This window comes from Hemicordylus capensis, chromosome 4 (genome assembly GCF_027244095.1).
Source record: "Hemicordylus capensis ecotype Gifberg chromosome 4, rHemCap1.1.pri, whole genome shotgun sequence".
Lineage (NCBI taxonomy): Eukaryota > Metazoa > Chordata > Lepidosauria > Squamata > Cordylidae > Hemicordylus > Hemicordylus capensis.
This window is the reverse complement of record NC_069660.1, coordinates 266,345,966-266,369,813: the sequence shown is the minus strand read 5'-3', so window position 1 is coordinate 266,369,813 and position 23,848 is coordinate 266,345,966. Positions and strand designations below refer to the sequence as shown.

Genomic DNA, 23,848 nt, shown 5'->3' with positions numbered 1-23,848 from the left:
GTTAAAGCTGGCAGCACCAAGCATCTACTAGGTGAGCAGCATGCACATCTAGATCCTCATGCACAGCCTAGTGCTGCATACAAGGATCTTTGGATTGAGGCACTCTTTTTCTTCTTCTCATGGTTAATGGAAAGAAAGAAAGAAAGAAAGAAAGAAAGAAAGAAAGAAAGAAAATGTTATACAGAAAATGTTAGGTAGTTCACAAGCTAGCCCATTTGCACCTCAAATATTCATGTGTCTGCCATCTTGAATTGGGGTGGATAACATCATCACAAACTATGAGTTTGATGTTTCCCTGTGTCCCTACAACTGTACCAAGTTTGGTCCAAATCAGTTCCCGCTTGCACCTCAAATATTCACATGTCTACCATCTTGAATCAGGGTGAATGACATCATTACAAACTATGCCCTTGAGCCATCCCTATGAGTCCCTACACCTGTAGCAAATTATGTTCAAATTGGTTATGTGATTCACAAGACAGCCCAATTGCACCTCAAATGTTCACGTTTCCGCCATCTTGAATTGGGGTGGATGATGTCATCACAAACCATGCTGTTGAAGTGTCCCTGTGTGTCACTCACTACAAGTGTACCAAATTTGGTTCAAATAGGTTAGATGGTCCACAAGTTAGCCCACATGCACCTCAAATGTTTATGTGTCTGCCATCTTGAATTGGGATGGATGACACCATCAAAAACTACACCATTGAAGTGTCTCTACAACTGTACCTGATTTCATTCATATTGGTACGGGCATTGCGAAGTTGATAGGGACACCCACATACACCCGCACACATGGACATACAGACTGACACATGGAATGCCGGGTGATCTCATAAGCCTATTAGAAAGTAGGCTAAAAAGGTGGTTAATACACATTTGTTTACCCAGGCTTTTAAACAGACTCATAGATCTTAACTTTTTAAAAAATGTTAACTTGTTTTAAAGATTTAATTTTGTTTTGTTTTATTTATTTATTTATTTTATTAGAAACATTTAATATACCGCCCACTCTGAAGACTCCAGGCAGTGCACAAAAACATGCAAACAAGGCAACATTAAAAATTACATTCTAAATTAAAAACTAAAATAACTAACAAAAAACAAATAGGTAATCTACAGGGCAAAAGCCTGGCAAAAAGGAAAAATCTTCAATAGAGATTTGAAGATCAGTAAGGAAGGGGCTAAATGAATCTGGAGGGGAAGAGAGTTCCAAAGAAGTGGGGAAGCAACCAAAAAGGCCATTTAGCAGGTCCAAGAGCCCCAAACCTTTCAGAAATTAGGGACCAACAAGAGGGCCATCTGAGGTTATCTAACTGGATGGGATGTAATTGGATGGAAGAGGTGGGTCTGTAGGTAGACAGGCACCAAGCGCCTGTCTAATTTGTACTGTTTTGTTGTAAACTGCCCAGAGACGTGAGTTTTGGGCTGTATATACATATGTTAAATAAATAAACAGCCGCTATAGGGACAGTTGCTCTCTCTCCCCAGCACCCCACTAACATTTAAGAAAGTCACATTAAAAGCTGACACTACCCAGTGAGCATGGGCCATCGCAAATCTAACAAAATAAAATTATTATGAAATGATTATGAGTTGTTATTAGATCAGTCTTCTATTATTGGTTCTAGATTTGTAATGCTTCACAAATTTTGGCAGATTGAACAATCATACATTTTTATAAAAAGGTTCATTTTGAAGGTTAACAGTCAGGGGGGCTATTCTCATGATCAGGCAAAATTGGGCTAGGGGAGCCTAGCCCGATTTTGCCTGATCGTGGGAGCCACCGGGCTCGCAGGTGAGCCCAGTGGCTCCCAGGTGGTTAACCTACCTAAGTACCCCTCCCCTAAAAGTGGGCTTGTGGAGCGAGCACTCCGCAAACCTGGGTTTTTTTTATCATGAGTAGCTGCAGCTACTCACGAGGAGACCCCCTGGAGGGGAGGGGAGCCTCCAGGCTCCGGGGGTCTCTCCAGCATGCCCTGTGCACTCGCGCAGGCCATGCTGGAGCTTCCGGGGGCCAATCAGCCCCCACTCTCCCCAGCCCCTGCTGGCTCCATCATGGAGCCGGCAATCGTGTGGGCGGCCGATCTGGATGCCCAGGGCTCCTGTCCTGCTCGTGTGTGGAGAGATCAGTCTTCTCCCCGCTGAGCTCCTGAAACCAGGTCTCACTGATCGTGAGAAACCGGGTCTCAGTATGACTTAAAATAGTTGATCCTAAATACATAGTGGTTAATCATAGCGGTGAAATTAAGGACACGCAGCTAGATCCCAAATATACTTTATGTCACTTGTTTTGTTATCCAATTTTTCATTCGTGAACTAATTTTAACTTAAGGTGTTCAAATTAAAAACCCAGAATGCTTCACGTTGAAATAACCTAATTACTGGATCCATTCCTTTTTTATCAGATAAGATAGCCTTTTTGATAGCAGAATACTTCAGATCATGCACATTGTGGTTACTTTCCACAAAATGTGCTGTCAATGGAGCCTGCAGATTGCCAGTCGTAATTTTACTTTTATGCTCAATTATGAGTTTTTAATGGTCTACTTGTTTGATCCACATAAACAAGTGGACAGGAGCAAATAACTATGTAAATAACATGAGACATTAGACATGCCTGGAGAGGCAAGGTATAAATATTTTAAATAAATTAATAAAATAAATACCAAATTGCCATTATTGAGATTGACAAATTGCTTAATCTGCAAGGATTGAGGACAGCAAGAACAACTGCCATACCTAAAATGTCTTATAGGTCTGGTGGTACTTGGATTCATCATAGTATGATTAATATCTTAATGTACCAATCAATATTTTAAGTTGGATATCCTTCAGTGACAGCCCATACCTAGTGGTGCGTCACAATCTTGAAGATCTCGTACAATACGCCAATGTCTCTTTATCTTTTTAATGGAACTTGCTAAAGAACTAAATTCCATAGACCAAAACAACTAAGATCGAGTAGCAGGCAATTTCCTTTGTTCCTTTTGCAGCAAACTCTATGATATGTTGGGGAAAACCCCTATTTCTTAACCCCTCAGAATATACCTCCCTTTGATTATTAAAAAGCATACCACTCAATTTATTTCTAATCTTTAAAATTGTCCAAATGGGACATTATCTTTAATGTGTCTAGTTTGGAAGTTCTTATAATATAGAAGAGAGAACCTATCTGTAGCTGTACGATATCCATTAACCAAGATCTTATTAGCCTCCTTACATACTGTAACATCTAAAAATGAAATAGAATGATCATTTACATGCCCAGTAAACCATATATGTGGGTCAATAGAATTAATCCAATCAACAAATGAGAATATAGAACAATCAGAATGAACAATGATTAAAATGCCATCAATAAATCTGCCATAATAGAACTTTTTACAGACATTATAGTTCCTAACTGGGCCATATAAAAATTTGCAATACTGGGAGCAACTGGGCTGTGCATTCAACCTCTCCTGGACTTGAAAATATTTCTCTTCCAAACAAAAATTTTTTTTCTAAAACAGTATCTAACAAATCCAACAAAAAGTGTGTAGGAGGGTCCAATTTAGGCCTAGAATCAAGATATGATGCTAAAACCATTCTGGCACCTTCATGGAATTGATTTATACAAAGACTGAACATCCAAACAAAAGAGAATGAATAAAAAGGTTCATGTTGAAGTTTAACAATCAGTGTATGACTCAAAATAGTTGATCCTAAATACGTAGTGGTTAACCCTAACGGAGAAATTGAGGAAACGAAGCTGGATCCCAAATACAGTTCATGTCACTTGTTTTGTTATGCCTAATAGTTTCCAAGGCCGCAATTAGTTCCCAAGGCACATTTAACAAGGAGCAAGTCGCACTGCCCTGTAAGGTTTATTTCCGGTAAACAAGTACCGGACTGCGCTGTAAATGTAACTTGAACCGCAACGCTCTTAAGGGCCTTCACCTACCAACCTATTAACACATAAAACCACGAGAGGCGGCCGCAAAGCATTCTAGGAAAGATATACTCTCTAGCGTTCTGTCCCTTCGCCTGCTTGGGCGTTCGCTATGGAAAAACACTACATTTCCCAGATGTCTTTGTAGGAAAACACCCCGCTTCGTCTCTGTCGCTTTTTCCTGTATTGCGTTGCACGTCGGTATTGGTAGTTTACGAGTACCTCGGCGTTTGATTCCAAATGACTGGGCTTCCTGGGCGGAAGAAACTGCAATTCCCGGCGGCCTCGGCCACCTGCGCCTGCGCCGTCTGCAGGGGAGGAGGGAGGGGAAAGGCCGTTACGTTGCGGGCAACGGCCAGGAGAGTGAAGAGGCAGTCAGCAGTGGAGCCAGAGTCTTCCGTGTTCGCTGTTAGGCTGGTGCTTGAGCAGCAGGGGGAAGGGAGGGTTTTGTCAGGCTCCTTCGTCCGTTACGGGTAGGGAGGAGGGGATGAATCAGTGAGGGGCCGCCAGCCGAAGGGGGTGGGGAAGGAGACAGGCAAGCGGGAGCAGCGGCGCCGCGGAGCGATGTCTCAGCCGCCCCAGCAACATCCGCCTCAGCAGGAGCAGCAGCCGGTAGCAGCGCCGGTCTCGAAGAAGAGGGACCGGCGTATCTTCTCGGGCACTTGCCCGGACCCCAAGTGCCAGGCGCGCTTGTTCTTCCCGGCGCACGGGCCTCTGAGCAGCGGGAGCATCGAGTGCACAGACTGCGGGCAGCGCCATGAGCAGCGGCAACTGCTGGGGGTGGAAGAGGTGACGGACCCGGACCTGGTGCTGCACAACTTGCTGCGGAACGCATTGCTGGGGGTGAGCGGGGCGGGCCCTCCTCGGAAGAACACAGAGCTGGTAAAAGTCATGGGCCTGTCCAACTACCACTGCAAGCTGCTGTCTCCTATCCTGGCTCGCTACGGCATGGACAAACAGACGGGCAAGGCCAAGCTCTTAACTGAGATGAACCAGGGAGACGTCTTTGACTGTGCTCTTCTCGGGGACCGTGCCTTTCTTATTGAGCCTGAGCACGTTGACACGGTAGGCTATGGCAAAGATCGGTCTGGCAGCCTTCTCTACTTGCATGACACCCTGGAGGATATTAAGAAGGCCAATAACAGCCAGGAGTGCCTCATCCCAGTCCATGTAGATGGTGATGGCCATTGCTTGGTCCATGCAATCTCCCGGGCGCTGGTGGGCAGAGAGCTGTTCTGGCATGCATTACGGGAGAACCTCAAAAAACACTTCATTGAGAATCTCAGCCGCTACAAAGCTCTCTTTCATGACTTCATTGATGCTGCGGAATGGGAAGACATCATAAATGAATGTGACCCTTCTTTCATTCCTCCAGAGGGTGTGCCAATGGGCCTTCGAAACATTCACATCTTTGGCTTGGCCAATGTGCTACACCGGCCCATCATCCTCTTGGATTCCCTGAGTGGAATGCGCAGTTCAGGAGACTATTCAGCCACTTTCCTTCCTGGATTGATACCAGAAGAAAAATGCATGGGGAAAGATGGCATGTTGAATAAGCCTATCTGTATTGCCTGGAGTAGTTCTGGACGAAACCACTATATTCCTCTTGTTGGAATTAAAGGTGCTGCTTTGCCTAAATTGCCTATGAAACTGCTTCCAAAAGCTTGGGGAGTACCTCAGGACCTTATTAAAAAGTACATCAAACTGGAAGAGGATGGTGGCTGTGTGATAGGAGGAGACAGAAGTTTGCAAGAAAAATATTTGATGAGGTTGGTTGCTGCCATGGAGGAAGTTTTTATGGATAAGCATGGTATTCATCCCAGTTTAGTAGCTGATGTACATCAATATTTCTATAGACGGACCGGTGTAATAGGAGTTCAGCCTGAAGATGTCACAGCAGCTGCTAAAAAAGCAGTGATGGACAACCGCCTTCATAAGTGTCTGATTTGTGGTGCCCTTTCAGAACTTCATGTTCCTCCAGAATGGCTGGCTCCTGGAGGAAAACTGTATAATCTAGCAAAAAGTACCCATGGCCAGCTAAGACCTGATAAAAACTATAGTTTCCCCCTTAACAGTTTGGTATGTTCATATAATCCTGTGAAGGATGTTCTAGTACCAGACTATAGTTTGAGTAGTTTGACTGCCTGTAACTGGTGCCATGGCACTTTGGTGCGTCGTGTGAGGAGTGATGGCTCTGTTGTGTATCTGGATGGAGACAGAACCAATACTAGATCTACAGGTGGCAAATGTGGTTGTGGATTCAAGCATTATTGGGAAAGCAAAGAGTATGACAATCTTCCTGAAGCTTTCCCTATTACTTTAGAATGGGGTGGAAGAGTGGTGAGGGAGACGGTATATTGGTTCCAATATGAAAGTGACCCATCTCTGAACAGCAATGTGTATGATGTTGCAATGAAACTTGTTACTAAGCATTTTCCTGGAGAATTTGGTAGTGAGATTCTCGTTCAGAAAGTTGTCAATACAATACTACATCAAACAGCCAAAAAGAATCCTGATGACTATACACCTGTAAATATTGATGGTGCTCATGCCCGAAGAGTTGATGATGTGTTACAAGGACAAGACTTGGAATCTCAGCTTCCAACCAAAATTATTCTTACAGGACAGAAAACAAAAACATTGCATAAAGAAGAATTGAATATGAGTAAAACTGAAAGAACTATTCAGCAAAACATTTCAGAACAGGCACCTTTAATGCAGAAACGAAAAACAGAAAAATTAAAACAAGTGCACAAAGGGTCAACTAGAACTACTTCCCCTGGTGCTGTTCCTGATGGACCATCGTCTGCACCTGCTACACCTACCAAGACTCCTTATTCCCCAACATCTACAAAAGAAAAGAAAATACGCATAACAACAAATGATGGGCGGCAGGCCATGCTTACACTGAAGTCCACAACCACATTTTTAGAACTGCAAGAAAGTATAGCTAGAGAATTTAATATTCCTCCCCACTTGCAATGTATTCGTGTTGGCTTTCCTCCCAAAGAGCTTCTGCCACCCAAAGAAGGGCAGGAAAATGAACCTGTTCCTCTGCTGCATGGTGACAGAATAACTGTAGAGATCCTCAAAGGGAAGGAGGATAGTAGCCAGACTGCTATGGTGCATTCAGCCCATGCTGCGAAACATGACGATGTTGCAGTTACTTGTAAAATTGCTTCCAAGGAACTACAGGAGCAGATTGACAAGGAAATGTACTCTTTGTGTCTTCTAGCAACATTTATGGGTAAGACAAAACTTAATTTGCATTTTCAAAGGGTTTGCTTGCTAGAAATAAGCCTAAATCCAGCTTTATAAAATCAAAGGTGACAAAACAGCCTTCTATGAACTGTAAGATAAGTACATGTTGGTAACATGAACTTCAGAGTGAGTGTACATGTGTCCAGTTCCTCCTTTTAAAAATAAAACACATCTTGTTCCTAACTTCTAGGTTTTGAGGGGTATTTTCCAGTTAAGGGAATTTCTGTCTAATATTCTCTGACTTCTCATCTTATGTCCTCACTTTTGTAATTGCTCTCATAAATTAGACCTATTATTTCCTTATATAGAAATGGCGACTAGTAAAAAATATATATATACTTTTGTGTGGCTGGATCTTCAGTTGCTGAATGTTTGCTTCTTTTTGTACAGTGTACTGTTCTGCTCTGCCCCTGAACTATGCCTGTGTGATCTTGGAATGCCTTTTGCCTTATTCATTGCAACACCTCACTGTGTGCTTGCTGTCAAAGTATTCTACTTTGTTTGCTGCATAATAGGGCAAGCAGGCAGAATGTTTACTGTTTTAATGGGTATGATTCTTTTATGTTGGGAGATGGTGTTCCTCAGAGAGACTTATATTTGAAAGCAAAATTGCTTGTCAGAGAATGTGCATAATGCAGATGTATTGCCATAGTGTTTATGTCAAATGCCATTCTGCTACTCAGCTAGATCTGTGGAAAGTTATATTTTAAGAAGCCTTTTAAACCAGATTAATTGGCAGTGTTACAGATTAAATCAATATATTGCAGCCTTTGCTATTAACTTTGCAGGGGGAATGGCATCAAAAGTATTGCTTGGCTTTGAGCTAGTTGATGCAAGATGTATTTTTTAGGCATTGTTTTGCTGCAACTAAAACCCCTCAGTTGATTGTAGGCCTAGAGCTTCCAGAAGACTCTTATTATGAGTTCTACCTTGACCACTTTTAGCATTGTCGATGCAGTCATGTGTATTTCTTACATCTGAAAATTAAGCTTGCCTGTCAAGACAGAGTGAAATGTTTCAAATAATTATATAAAGAAAAAAGTTTTGCTGTAATTTTGTGAATTGAAAGCTTACCATGGGAAACGAAACTGAGAAGAAACTAAGAAACAAAAGTGAAAATGTCAAGTTTAACAGAGAGCAAGGGATCTGTTTTGTTCTGTTTTTTGGTCAAGCTTTATCATCATGAGTCTTCTGTAACTCACAGAAAAGTGACTGTATCTAACCAAATATAACAATGTCGTAACAAAGATACAAATATCTACTAGTTGCTCTTGTTCTTATCTGAAGTGGGAGGTGGGAAGGTTGTACAAAGAAGAGAATGTGACCTCATGCATGTCACATTCCTGAAAATGGATCCCTGAAAAGCGGACAGCCTGGAACAGCCCCTGTAGGTTGCCTTATGGATTTCAGCACTCCAGTGCAAGGGAGTTGGTTGGACAGAATTATTGCAAAAGAAAAATGGAACGAGTAAATATGTTTGGTCTAAGCTAATGACTAAACTATCTAAGCATGGAAACTAAATGAGGAACAGTTGAGTGGAAGCTTGTGCCTCTCTTTCTTTAAGAGGCATGCCTCATAACTGGAGGATTGTACCTTCAGTGTGTGTGAGTTCAGTGTGTGGGTTTGCATATACAATATACCAGGGATTCCCAATCTATGGTATTCCAGATGTTGCTGAACAACAACTCCCATTATCCCCAGCCACAGTGTATTGGCTGGGAATGATAACAGTTGTCGTTCAGCAACATCTGTTGTATGACAGGTTAGGGACCCCTGCAATATGCTGTAAGCTATTGAAAATTGAGTTTTCGTTCTAGTATACCCCTGAGCATCATCATTTGAAAAGTGATCTATGTCTTCATCTAGGTCAGAGCCCCACAACTTTGGCCCTCTGGCTGCTGTTGGACTACAACTTCCATCATCCCTGACTATTGACTACTGAAGTTGGGGATGATGTGAGTTGTAATCCTACAACAGTTGGAGGGCCAAAGTTGTGCATCCTGGCTCTTTAGCACCTTAAGATCAAGGTTTATGGGGATTCCTTAAAAAATTGGATTTTGTTCATCTTCATTTCAATATCTGTCACTCCGTTCTCTTTTTCTGCTTCTTTGTAATATGTGGAACAGCCCTCAAGTTCCTGATAGAACTAAAAGGAAGTGTGACTCATGCTCTGATTTCCCTGCTATTGTAATGTGGTAAGTGAGATTTGCTGATCTCTCTTCATAGAGAAGATTGAGTCTCGCTTTCAATGTTACAGTAGAACTTGGTAATGAGTGAGTCATATGCATTCTCTTTATAATGCTTGCTTTTTTATAATGTGTGAAATGACCCTCTGTTTAGATGAAATAAGCAAACTTGGTATGATCAGAAGCAAGTATCTTGTTCTTGTTAACTTTAATATGGAGAACTGGCATTAGATGCTTCACCTTTTGAAATCCTGTGGGTCGTTTCAGTTCTTATTGTCTATTGTCTATTTTATATACTTGTTCTTTATTGAAATTTTCTTGAATTCAGAAATTTTCATTTATCCATGATGCTAGGGATATGTGATAAGTATCAGAGTAGTCACAAGCCAATATTTATTTATTTATTCATTTGATCGCTATACCACCCTTCCAAAAATGGCTCAGGGCGGTTTACACAGAGAAACAACAAATAAATAAGATGGATCCCTGTCCCCAAAGGGCTCACAATCTAAAAAGAAACATAAGATAGACACCAGCAACAGTCACTGGAGGTACTGTGCTGGGGGTGGATAGGGCCAGTTACTCTCCCCCTGCTAAATAAAGAGAATCACCATGTTAAAAGGTGCCTCTTTGCCAAATTAGCAGGAGTTAGATGTTGGAGGTTAGATGTTAAATGTCATTGCACTCTGTATGCAATGGGTTGTTTAATGGCATCAGCAAGGATGAAACAGATTATTATAGATGAGGGATATGTCAATTATTATCACAGGACAGATATTTGTAGAGATTGTGCTTGCATATTGCAAGGACCCCGGTGTGGTACAGTCCACTGTAGGTTGTCTGTTAGTGAAGGTCCAGCTAAGCATTTATCAGGGTAGAGGGCAGCTTTTGCTCTTCATAGTGTTTACAAGGGAAACCCACACCATATAGAGTAGGAAAAGCTCTTTTATATTGTAGAAAGTATGTGGTGCACTCAGAAGCACAGCTGGGGTTAGGGCTACATTGGCTTCCTGCCCCAGGTGATGCCAAATGAATTTGGCCTTTCAAGAGCCATCTTGCTCTCATCTATATAGCTTGAGCCTGGGTTGTTCGGCTTTAAAAGATTTATAACCAGCCTTTCTGCCAGTCTTTGTAAGATGGTTTACATCCAGACTTAAAGCAATTTAAAAACCACACAATTTTTTCCAGCAGCCTCAGGTGGAATAGCTGTCTGTGAACAGTAAGGGAAACTGTTCTCTCCTTTAGAACTCAAGTTTTTCTCTTTGGTGTGATGGGTAGATTTATTTATTTATTTATTTACATACTGCTTTTCAACAAAAAAAAATCTCAAAGCAGTTTACATAGCAGTAGTAGGAGACCCTAATGGCACGTTGGGAACTGCTTTTATCTTTATGTTTTATCATACATGAAGTGACATTAATTCATACTTTGCACTGATTATGCTATTTTAACTAACTTTTTGTTTCTGTTTCACAGGAGAAGATGTCTGGTCTTATGCAAAGGGGCTTCCTCACTTGTTCCAGCAGGGTGGTGTGTTCTACAATATAATGAAGAAAACAATGGGTAAACGTTTCTAACTATGCTAATATGTTTTCCCTGTAAGCTGCGCTCTTATACTGGACACTTAGATGTAAATTTCCTCTGTCTGGTATGAGAAATTGGCAATATAAGCTGCTGTTGTAAATTATATTATACAGACTGTCTTTTTACAGAAAATAATCAGCAAGTTTTGATAATGTGTATGGAGAGGAATGTATATTACTTCAGATTTTAAAGGAAGTTGACATTGCGATTGAGGTATATAAGGACTTCCAAGTCAGTGGCCTGCATCCTAATTAGTGTTGCGCTAGTATAATGCTGTTGTTAGTATAGTGCAAAGATATAGCATGGGGTGTTGCATGCAAAGAAAAAAAACATCAATTCCAGACTAGCTGTTGTGGTAGTGGAAGATCATGACATGTTGCAGTATCCATTGTGAACCTTGCAGGTGTCCCAGAGAGCTCCTGTTTACGGTTGTGCAGTGTTGCAGAACACTACAGCTTTTCACAGCTCTGCAGACTTCTTAAGTGCTCACAGTTTCTCTCATTGTTCTAGCACAACATTAGTCTGGATATCATCCAGATATACTTTTATTACAGGCTAATTCAAATTAGTTTTTTGGTTTATAGAACTAAATCGTATGCATACTCAGTTTCTTGATGGAAGAATAAAATCTGAATAATGAAGTACATTAAGAACTGAAATACAGAATGTGTTATAACTAAACATGAAGCACATTTAGATTTTATAGCATTAAAGAAGCCAAGATCCAAAGAGCTGTGTGTGCATTCTCATTTTAACTCCACTCCACCCACCCCCAAATACAAACTGGGGTTTGTGCTGCTGCTGCTGCTGCTGCTGCAGGTTGGCATCCTTCAGAGCAGCATTTGATGTGGCATGAGATGCTGAAGCTGAAAGCTGAAATTGACTGCTTCCCTGGGCCACTTTAGATCCTAGCCCATGGTTTGTATCTGTTGTAGAACCAAGCAACCTCCATAGAACTTGATGCCTGCAGAGGTAAATAAATGCTAAATCAATACCAAAATTAGTTAGTAACCAGTTAGTTGGCACATACTTAGACCATTAATGTTCAAGATATGTTGATTCATATTTACAATAGGTTCCATAAGCATATAAAGTAACATTGCCATGGAACTTACATAAGTACTCATAAAGTTTTTGTCCTCTACTTGTGAGAAGAGATCGACACCAACAGTGGTCTGAGCACTTTTAAACTTTTTCTAATGAAATAACCTGTTCTTTAGAAGTAACTACTGCCTGAGTTCTTAAGGCTTGAGCACCATTACACTTCCTTACTGTGGAAATCTTTGGCTAAAAATCAATCATCTTTTATTTATATTTTGTTTTTCTTCCTATCAAATCAAAGGAGTGATTTAACTTTCCAACAACTTCCCTGTGAGTAAGGCTGAGAAATAGTAACATGCCCAAGGCTATCTAGTTTGCTTCAGAGCTGAGTTGCCATTTCAACCCATCCCAACTTCAACATTCTAGCCATTGACTCGCACATCTAGCCATTGACCCACAATTTATCTAATGTAGATAATTTTCTTTGCTATTTCCACTGTATCTAGAGAGATAAAATATTTTTATGCTTTGACCATAGATCTTGACAAAAGTTAAAAACATAAGCATAAAAATGCATACAGTTTTTGCAAGTTGTATCAATTGTCTTCAAAGAATATACATTTATACAGAGAAACCTCGCTATTCGCAGACTCGCCATCTGCGCTTTCACATATCCTCAGGTGTCTAAATGATACCAGATTTCATTATCTGTGTATACTAAAAGGTTTAAACGCATGTAACCATGGTTCCTAGAGGGTCAGAAATGACCACGAGGTCACTCCCTGCTGCCATTTTTAATGCATTACTAAGGAGCATGTAAGCAAGAGACATTTTGTGGCTCATTTCTATTAAAAACAGGCATTTTTCTGTGATTTTTTTTGTATTTTGGGGGGACATTTTGCTGCTTGGGGAGCATTGCTGGGAACAAGGAGACCCTGGAGACTGCAGTTGGGTTTTTTGCCATGTTTTTGCCCAGTTTTGCCCTATTTTAGCTGTTTTGGGGGGCATTGCTGGCACATGGAGGGTATTGCTGGCCCCATGGAGCATTGTGCAGTAGTTTTTTCTTTTTCTTTTTTCACCTTTTAAAAAACCCTTTTGCCCTTTTTAATCAATCCAGGAACCTAATCCCCCTTTCTCCATAGGCATAATGCTTTGTTACTCACAGTTTTGTTACTCGCAGTAGTAGGCAAGAAACTGAACCCCCGCGAGTAATGAGGTTTGCCTGTGTAACCTAAACATGTACTTTTAAATCCAGTTTTTATAACTGTAGATGCTACTCAGTAATAAAATACTGGAGGAATATTCAAAACAGAATGTTGTTTATGAAATTTCGACTGCATCAAAACTGATTTCAGCTAAAGGATTTTTAAGAGTCATGAAGAAAATGTTTCATTTTTAAGGCTTTGGAGCCTGAGTTGAAGGTTCCATTTTCAATCATAAGGATACTATTCTAATCTAGTGCGGGCCAGTTGTCTGGGGAGCATCCCTCCAGTGCTTGTTGCTGGTGTGTGCCTTTTGGCCTTTTTTGGATTGTGAGCCCTTTTGGAGCAGGGAGCCATTTTTATTTTATTGTAAACTGCTTTGAGAATATTTGTTGGAAAGCAGTATATACATATTCACAGTAGTAGGGGAATGTATACTCTGCCATCTTATTTGCTTACTATTATTTATATACTGCTTTTCAGCAAAAAAAAAAAAATCAAGTGGTTTATGTAGAAAAAGAGCAGTAACAAAAATATAATTTAAAAGATGGTTGCTTGTCCCCTAAAGGCTCATGGTCTAAAAATAAACACAAGGTAGACACCAGCAACAGCCACTGAAGGGATTCTGTGCTGGGTTTTAATCGGGCCAATTGCTTCCCCCCTGCTGAATATAAGAGAAACACCACTTTGAAATGTGCCTCTTTGCCTTATTGGCAGGGGACATTGATCTGGTGTGAATGTCCTGTGGTGGACATCATACATTTTTCAGCATCTCTAATAGATGCTCATCCAGCCAAACCTGGAAAAACTTCCATAACCCCAACAAAAGGGATGTGCAGAACTGGTTCAATAGCGAACTGGGCCAGTTCGAGCTGGTTAGTTGAACCGACCAGCCCAACCAATCAGTTCGAGTGAACCGGTTCAAATACCCATGGTTCGGTCCAGATTTGGTTTGAATTTGGACTGAGCCACACCAATCAGTCTGTGCACACCCGTACCCAACAACCTTGTAAAAAGCCCCCCCCCCCGTGTTTAAGGTGATGTATTAGGTGTTTAAGGTCTCCAGCTATTTGAGATAGAGCATTAACAATGATGTTTTAACATTGAAATGCGTTTGCTTGAGTTAGTAAGATCTTTGATTTTATTTGTTTTATCTATACATTAAGAAACCTTAAATCTTGCCAGGTGTTTAGATTTCAGGAAAGCGGTTTTAAGGTAAATATCTCATTGTTCATCCTTTCTCCATTAGAACTCTTCTCATTTTTGACATGTTTAAAGCCTTGAAATGATCATGCCCCTGCTTGACTTCATAATTCTCTTAATAAGCCATATTTTGGCTTTCAGATTATTTTTCATTTTAACTCTTTTATTACTTTTTTCTTGTTGATCAAAGTGTCCTTTTTTCCCTTGCCTGCAAGCCCAAACAGTGTTACAAAGGCTGCTGTTCCAACAGGAGCATTTGCGTTGGGGCAGAGGGTGCACACTACAATATTTTGGTGTGGGTCCCCATTTGTTTGTCTTTTGTTAAAACATTTGCATCCTGCCTTTCAACCTTAAACAAAACTAACACTTAATAAAATATAACATAAAAATAGGAAGTAGAAGCCTGCCTTGGATCCCTCAGAGTTAAGCAATTACAGGCCTGTCTCCAACCTTCCATAACTGGGCAAGATAATTGAGAAGGTGGTGGCCTCCCAGTTCCAGGCAGTCTTGGAGGAAACTGATTATCTAGATCAGGGTTTCTTAACCTTGGGCCCCCAGATGATGTTGGACTACAACTCCCATCATCCTCCGCCACAAAGGCCATGTCTGGGGATTCTGGGAGTTGTAGTCCCAGAATAACTGAAGACACATTTATTCACCCAGACTTTTAATTAGATTTATAGTTTTAATATTTTTAATGTTGGGTTTTAAATGTTTTAATGTGTTATAAATTATTTTAATTGTAAACCACCCAGAGACACAAGTTTTGGGTGGTATAGAAATATTTTGAATAAATAAAAGTATAATCACATAGATCCAATTTAGCATAAAATTATCAAAGCAGAATAAAACAATATTGTAGCAAATAGATGTAAAATAAACAGCCATAGTGCACAATATTCATTCGCCATCTCCCCTCAAAAGCTTTCTAGAACAGGATTGTTTTGTGTCTCCTGAAAGGAAAGGGAATTATTTAACCTAGGGGCCATCACTGAAAAGGACCTTGTTTGGCAGCTCAGCTTCTGTTAAGCTGTTTTTATGCTGTTGATGTTTCTCTTGAAAATATTGGTTGTCCAGTTAGAACTCTGAATCTTATACACACTCACTCCCCCTCCCCCCCCTCAAAATATAAAAAACCTACTCTGGAAAAGAACACGATGCTTGCTGCAGGAAAATAATCCCTGAAGGAGGCTTGCACTAGATTACAAACTGCAGAGGCCCCACTCCAAAGTGACATTTCTCCAGGATCATTGTTCCAGTAAAGAAGTCTTTCCCAGTCCCCAGTATAGCTATTGAGTCACAGTATTTAAGTCAGTTGTTTTTTTTTTTAAATGGAGCACAAGTGTGTTACTTGTAACTTTAATATGTATTTAAATATTAAGAAATTCTCTTGTAACATAGTGCATAGACTTTGGAATGGCTCCACTCTTAGGCAGTACTTTAATAAAGGTAGCACATGATTTACTTTGAATCTTCTTTCCATGTCATCTTACTGAATAAGAACATACAGTTATTGCTTTCTTATGTGTGGTTACTATTTAAGTTTCAAATACTGTTTTCTTACAAGTTTGCGATAGTCTAGAGCAGTGTTTCTCAACGTTTTTGGAGTCATAGGCTGGTACCTCCATTGCACGCAGTTTCCAGGACCAGCAGTTTGTAAAGGGGTCCCCCCCTCACCCTCAGGCACCCTCCAAAACAATTTCAAGCTGGGGGGGGGGGCACCGCTGCTGGGAGCTCTCCAGAGCTCATTTCTAGGCAGGCAGCCCTCGCTGCTGGGATAACACTCATTTAACTTCCTTGAAATGAAAGTTATCCCAGCAGTGAGGGCTGCCTGCCTAGAAATTAGCTCCGGAGAGCTCCCAGCAGCAGTGGCACCCACCGGCTCTAAATTGTTTGGTGGGGGGATTAATTCCTCATGGACCAGCACGGACCAGTGCTCAACTCCTCACGGACTGGTGGTTGAGAAACACTGGTCTAGAGGAGCACATAAATAGTGATCTCATCTAGTGTAATGACATTATAGGTGATCTGATAGAATATCTAGTGATGCTTGAATGGTTCTATTGTTCTTTACCACCTTTTGCTGGCTATCAGTGAGACTTGCTGTAAAGCACCTTGGATACCAAAAAGTACTTATAGAGGGAAAGGTAATAAGGGGGTATATGGTTGTTCACTACACAATCCTGTAAGTTATTGGATTTGCTGCCCAGAGAGCCCACTTATCCACTTTACTTTCCACCCTTAAAAAGCTGATAATACCTTGGTTCCAGAGAGCATTTGTCTTTCCAGAAATCAACTAACTTTTGATGTAGCAGATAGAACTACTAGAACAATGTGTGTTTTCCCCCTTGCCTTGTATTGGGTGGTATAATTTGAAGTTAGCGTTTTGTTTCATTTTTTTAACCACTTTAAGAAGCAGTACATAAAGGTATGAAATCTTATTTTTCTCCCTTCAATAGGCCTGGCTGATGGGAGGCACTGCAATTTTCCATACTTGCCGGGCAAGACCTTTGTGTACAATGCAGCAGAAGATAGATTGGAACTTTGTGTGGATGCTGCTGGTCACTTCCCTGTGGGTTCAGACGTGGAAGACTTGGTTAAGGAGGCACTCAGTCAAGTACGAGCAGAGGCTTCTTCCAGAAGCAGGGAAGCAAGTCCTTCACATGGAATCCTGAAACTAGGTAGTGGTGGAGTAGTTAAAAAGAAATCGGAGCAACTTCACAATGTAACTGCATTTCAAGGAAAAGGCCATTCTCTAGGAACTGCAACTGGTACTCAACAGCATCATCAAAGAGCCAGGGAAGCTCTGCTTACAAGAAAGCAAAGCAGCAGCACAGACTTTAGTCCCAGTTCTGCTAAATCTGAGCCTTCTGTGTACACAGGTGATTCTGGAAACAGTGAGCTTATACGGATAGCTCCTGGAGTAGGGACAATGAGAGACGGCAGGCAGCTTGATCCTAATTTGATTGAGGCGCAGCGAAAAAAATTACAGGAAATGGTTTCTTCGATTCAGGCTTCAATGGACAGACACTTACGGGATCAGAATGCAGAGCAATCAGCATCAAATGATTTTTCTCAAAGGAAACTAGAAGCAGCAGGTTCATCTGTTAAAACAAGGAGCCCTCAGACTGGTTTGCCTGAATCATTTTCTTTAACAAGTGGTAGTGGACATCTGAATGTAGAAACAACTGATAGTAACATGTCAAATGCAGTGGGAGTAGCATTCCCCACAAGATCAAAAGCGCAAAAAGAAAATTCTGTTGAAGAGGCTGAAGAGATGGATAGTCAAGATGCAGAAATTGCTAATACAGCTGAGCCAATGGATCATTCATGAATAGTTAACAGCTGATAAGATACAAGAGTTTACTGTGCAAATGTAATGTTGTTGGCTGGGCCACATAAACTTAGTCATTAAATCTTGTATGTTTCAAAAATTATATCTTACTCATTGCATGATAGCAAGTGTGTGATAGACAATAGCTTTTAATATACCATTCTGCTGCCCAGGTTAGCTCTCAGTTACCTGTAAATTAGTTATTAGAATATGCACTGAGATGAATATCTGCTGTAGATGTGGGTTATCCAATTTTTTTTGTAATTTTAATTCCATTAAAGTCTTAATCCTCCAGCCCATGTGAGGTTCTTACTAAGTTTTAAAGACTGGTATCAGTGAAAATAAAACCTGACAAATATAATCTTTTGTCAGATATTGATCCATTCAAAATTACAGCATAGAGAAACATTCCCTTAGACCTGAACACTTTGCATTCACTTAGATTTATCAGGTTTCTTGAAATACACAAGTATATTGAGATCTTTTAAGCTGTAAATTTGAGGAATGATAGGAGAAAGGGCTATATAGTATAAGATTTGCTAAAGCAAAGGTGATTTAGTAATGCATGGTGGTCTGAGCCAGCACAACCTTTTCATTGCTCTGTTGGCAAGTGATTGCATGTTTGTTCTGAGCTGCGAAAGTACCACAGCCTGTTTTTACGTTGCAAAGACAACAGTAGGCAAGTATTTTAAGAAGCACAGCAGACCAATACGGCGTTGGTTTTGTGCAAGAAGACTTTGATAAGTAACAATTGGTTAGCAGTGCTGGCTATTAATATTTTCTGAGCATGTTGAATTAATGAAATTTAACAGTTGTCGCTTCAGAAGTTTTTCAGTGACATAGTAAAGGCTCCTCTTAACCTCCTTGGAAATGGGAAATATTTAGTGTTTTACTTTATGATGGAAATCTTTCTGCACCAGTTTGATTAAACTATCATCCACTTAAACAGCATATTCATCAGATCTACAGTGCTAATTCTTAAGAAGCAGCCATTGTGTTTGCTGAGATCCATAAAGATGGAATGTTTATCTTGATACTAATGTTGCACTTTTGCCTCTTTACATATTTCTATTTTTTGTGCATTATTACTGCTTCATCTGATGGAAATAAACTTGAAAGGGTGAAAGACCTGCAATATAGAAGAAATATGGAACAGGAATTTCAAGTGCTTAGTTTAGTTATTTGAAGCCAGTGCTTGCACGCACATGAGTTTTACCCAGTCCACAAATATTAAGTTTGTATTATAAATGTTTGTATTCTGAAAAAATGCTCCTACTTTCTGCATTTATAATCACACAAGCATCTTCCCAACAATGCTATGATTAAATGTCCCAAATAAGGGAAGGTTTATTTTTTTATATGGGGAATTAACTGAAGGTTCAACAGCTTCAGTTTTACTCAAATATATTAATCCATTCAAACATCATTTTTGCTTTCCTCATACAAGGAATACATATTCTATTATTTAGCACACTGCTTATATATAAAGCGTACAAATCACACTTTCATGAATAAATGATTTTAAATATGTAATTTTTCTAAGTTTGTGCTGCTTAATTTGGTCAAGAAATGTAACATAAATGTAAATTAAAATTGATTGATGCCATACTGAGAACAGGATAACCCCTGCTACATATAGAAAACCACCATAAGTTTTAATGCGCACATGATTAGTTCTGTGGCCTTGACCCAAAGATTCCATTTATGCATGTATAAGCAATTTTGCAAAGGGGGCTCTTTCTGGCATAGCAATTGCCTATGCCCAAGTTTCAAAGATAGCTTATGATATCGTGTAAGTTGGTGTGCTCAAGAAGAAAATATCTATGCTGTCTCTGACTATGGCAATACTGAAATAGTCTTGAAACTGGGTTGACAACTATAGCTTCCATCAAAGAAACTTGGGATTTGCCATATTTGGGGAGTGATGAGTATTGTTAGGAATTTTTAGCCCATTCACAGAGCAACAATTCCCAAGAATCTTTGGGTGAGAACCATCTCAATTGCAAGTCCCAAATGGACTTGAATATATAGTGTTGATAATAGCTTGATGGCTTGGTGTCTTGTTCTAGATCAGAAATACTGCAGCAGTCTTCTGTCTGGTGTAGGGAGAGGAATACTGTCAGCACCACTTTCTTAACTGACTTATGAAATGAGAGAGACCTGTGAAGTTGGAGGGGCATGGGTGGCTTTATAACTTAATTAACCTGGTTGTCTTGGCTAAGAGTTAAATAAGCTCTTTCTCGCTCTTGTGGAAATTCTTTCCCTTGAGGAATACTGCATGTTGTGTTTAACTTCTTTTTCTTCTACCAAAGCTAACAGTGCAAGTACTGTTTTTGTTTTATCATCCTCTTTTTCTGTCAGCCATGTTGACAGGTTTTGGCCATGCTCAATTTATAATAAGAAAAGATCTTAAGTGCAGGAGCCATGTGTAAAATACTGCTGGGTCTAAGTGTTGGAAAAGGTTATATTTAAACTCAGTATTACAATTGTACACTTACTGTCTAGGTTTATCCCTGCCAAAGTTAATAGGGCTGAAGTCCCTTTGGTTTCAGTGGATCTTATTTGCAACTAATTGAGGATTGCACCTCATGGGATAGAGAGTACATGAAGCTGGCTACAAGACTGCAGCTTTAAAGACTGAGAGGCAAATATCAAGTGAATTTTTTAAAAATGTCATCTGGTAAGGAGAATGTTAAGAACATCTGGGATGAATTTCCTTCAGAAGTTGCAATGTTCTGTCTGCATCATTGACATCAGCTTTTCTGATATATGTTGCTATCCAGTTGACAGTTGGAAGGTCATGGATTTATCAAATCAAACACTATCTTTCACTTTTTTTTTTACAGGTCAAACAAGCTTGTTCTTGAATAGTCAAGGAGTTTCGTGTATAAATAATATGGATCAAAAATAGGTCTAGAGTGATTACACAGCAGCATTCAATACATTGGTTCACTTAGGAGGGAATATGTGAAAACAAAAGGTGCATATTGGAAACTGCTGGAATTAAAACATTCTAATGGCTTTCATTCAAATCTTAAACAATATTCTAGTATATAAAATGTGCTGTTTAATACATTACTCTATTTCTCTGGAAACTTAACATTTTGATTCCATTGTAGCTTTAAAAATTAACATCCTATATTTGCTTCACAACTACAAAATGGTTTGCTCATATAATATATGAATGTTTTTATTAGAGCCTACTTCTTTTCCAGATAGAAAATAATGGAGGAAGACATAAAGAAGATTCTGATTTTTTTTAAATTAAAAAAAGATAGAAGACTATCCTTCTCTCACCACTTATTTTCTGTATATTGTGTTTCTCTTGTGGCTAGTTTAAAGAGTACATATTCATTTGAAAATGACCTGTTATAGAGGACAGTATGTCAGATTTGCTGTGTTAAGGCTTCTATTCTCTGCACTAGCAAAGACCACAGAAAAGCATTGCTGTAGTTGTATAATAACATTGCTGTATCAAAGGGTATATTTTGAAGACCAAAATGGCTTTTTCAAAAGGAATAAATTGGGATTAGTCTGTGTAGTAGAGTGGATGTCTGTGTCACCATATGCACATTCAGCCCACCTGAAAACATTTAGCATAGACTTCATGCAATTCTAAAATGTGTGAATTGTCTGCAATCCCCCCCCCCCGCCACTTCCAAAGGAACTGAACTATGTCTGTGCGCTTGAAATCCCAGTCTAGGTTACCTTTCCCCACTGATTGTTTTGAATTGCTGGATGTTAATCAGAATATGGCCTCCTCAGTATGAGGATTGACATTATGTTCTAATCTAGAAAAAGGCTTTGTACAATATTTGTGAATCTCCCATAGCATTTTAGACTTTGATTAAAAAAACAGAATTTTCACTTGGCCCCTATGATTGTAGTAAAGTTAAAAGGCTGAACTATGATAGATGTTTTTAGATTTTATTTTGAGGATGATTGCCAGGAAGAGAAATAGTGCACTTTGGAAGTAAATATAATATATATATATATAAATAAGCATTAGTGCTGTATATATTTAGGAAACCTTTTAAAACAGCAAGTGCTTTACATATTGAATTAAATTAGAATAGCAATGATACCATGTTCACAGTGCTGGTAGTTCAGCACATCTGGGATTTTACTTGTGATTGCTGTACTAATTTGTTTTTTATATGTAATGTAACAATAGTGTATTATAAGTGTACTATATTCCACTTTACTGTACAGTATTTGGAATTTTCTTTGATTGCTATATTAAAAATATAAGCTAAACTACTTTTTCTAGTTTCTGTACCGAAGTAGTCTGTTGTTGAAATGGTGTGCAGCCCATCTCATTGATGAACAGCTTTTATTAGAACTAGCTGCTCTGTATGGATAGAAAGGAGCAGAGCACCATCACCACCCTCCAGTGCAAACCCACGTGCTTCTACCACAGTCTGCACTTGAACAGAGCTTTCTGCTGTTCCCCTCCCTTCCAAGATTGTGTTTATGGTTAAATCCTTTCAATACCGTTTGTCAAGTTATATGGTGCTACCTCAGGGCACTGGCTGTATAGGGAGACCTCTGACATCCTTATATTATTGGAGACTTGAGAAGTAAAATATCAATTTGACCAGCACGTGTTAATGAACATATGCTAAGTTCAATAGCAAGAAAGTGAATAGAAGTTGGGCTGATTGGAATGATTTTTCAGGAGATTTGATTGAGCTGAGATGTATGCATTTTCCTTTTAAAATATTTATTATGCTCCAGGGGTCATTATCCAGTACCTGACTAGGCACAAATCTGCTTAGCTTCAGATATGGTACCATCACGTGCTTTCAGGCCATGTTCTGGGTTGAAAGACTAGGAGAGCGGAGGAATAGCTGGATTATTAACCAAGGGCATGCACTGAACTGTTCAGGTGCCTACGTAAAAAGCAGATTAAGGGTGTCTATTATACTTGTTTGGTTCTGAAGACAAAACTGTTTTATGTACTCTTATATTATTACTTGGACTTGAGTTCAGGCTGTGTCCTTAAGTTGCCCTGAGCCTGGTAGGGTAAAAAACTAAACAGACTAGCAGATTCTCTTCATTCTTATTGTGAACAAAGATGCATTAATGAAGAGGTGCTAGTTCCCTCCGCCCTGGTATTTTATATAATTCTACATCAAATGTCTTCAGATAAGACTAATCAAATGGGAACGTACTAGAACCTATTATAAAAGCTATCTGATGTTGATATTTCAGGAGCAGTTGAGGGTTTGTACCTTTAAAAAAGTAAAATAAAAAAGCTTGATGCTTGGGGACATAAGGTAGGTAAAATAGATTTTTAAATGATATATTTGGTGCACTTAAAGCATTTAAGTATAAAATACAAATATTTTTGGTGAATGTAGTTTTTCTTTTTTGGCCTGCTCTTATCCATCAGTAGTAGGACACTATCAACGTGTTGCACCACTCAGAGAAATACCCACAAAGATGACAGTTTAGGCCTGATTTACATGCTGCCATCCATGTAGACTGGGAGCCTTCTTGAAACAGAATAGCATGAGTACAGCTGCCTGTGCCTGCAGGAAACCTTTTGAGTGTGCAGCTCCACTTGCAGTTTGGATTCTTTTTAACCACTCTACTACAATTGCCTGTAAAGACGTGTTGTGTTCTGGTGTGATTAAGCTTGCCCAAACCACAGGGGGAGCTACACCCCAAAATAACTCACAATGATGTGATTTTCAAGTGACCAGCTATGTAGATGGTTGCATTTCACCAGGCTTTTGCCCCACTGTCTCACACGCAAACTAACAACATTATCCAAGTGCGTCGGCTGAAAGTTTGTGGATCACAACTGGGCAGCCTGATCTCATGGGTTAAGCTGTAGTGGTGCTAACTGTCCCCTACTTGCTGCACTATAGACAGTATCCTGTGTCTAACAAGTGGCCAAAGAAGCAAATAGATGCTAAGCAAGGGAGCTGGGGGAGGGGTGTCCTTGCTCTTTCTCCATTCCAGCCTTCACTGCACATCTGTGTCATGGTAGGAGGCAGTGAATTGGTAGGAGGCATGTGAATTGATGGCTGCTCCTTTACTAAGCCAGGGCTGGGTTTCATTACAGGCATGTCAATATGAGTTTCCTCTTGAACTG

At 39.9% G+C, this 23,848-nt stretch overlaps 1 protein-coding gene across 1 annotated transcript; it reads left to right on the top strand.

Moving 5' to 3' along the window:
• The first annotated feature begins 4,224 nt into the window (after positions 1-4,224).
• On the top strand, positions 4,225-22,002 carry VCPIP1 (valosin containing protein interacting protein 1). The gene is made up of 3 exons (XM_053247865.1): positions 4,225-7,181; positions 10,858-10,944; positions 16,871-22,002. The coding sequence occupies exons 1-3, from the start codon at positions 4,499-4,501 to the stop codon at positions 17,743-17,745; spliced, it is 3,645 nt and encodes a 1,214-aa protein (XP_053103840.1). The 5' UTR covers positions 4,225-4,498; the 3' UTR covers positions 17,746-22,002.
• Positions 22,003-23,848: the final 1,846 nt, after the last annotated feature.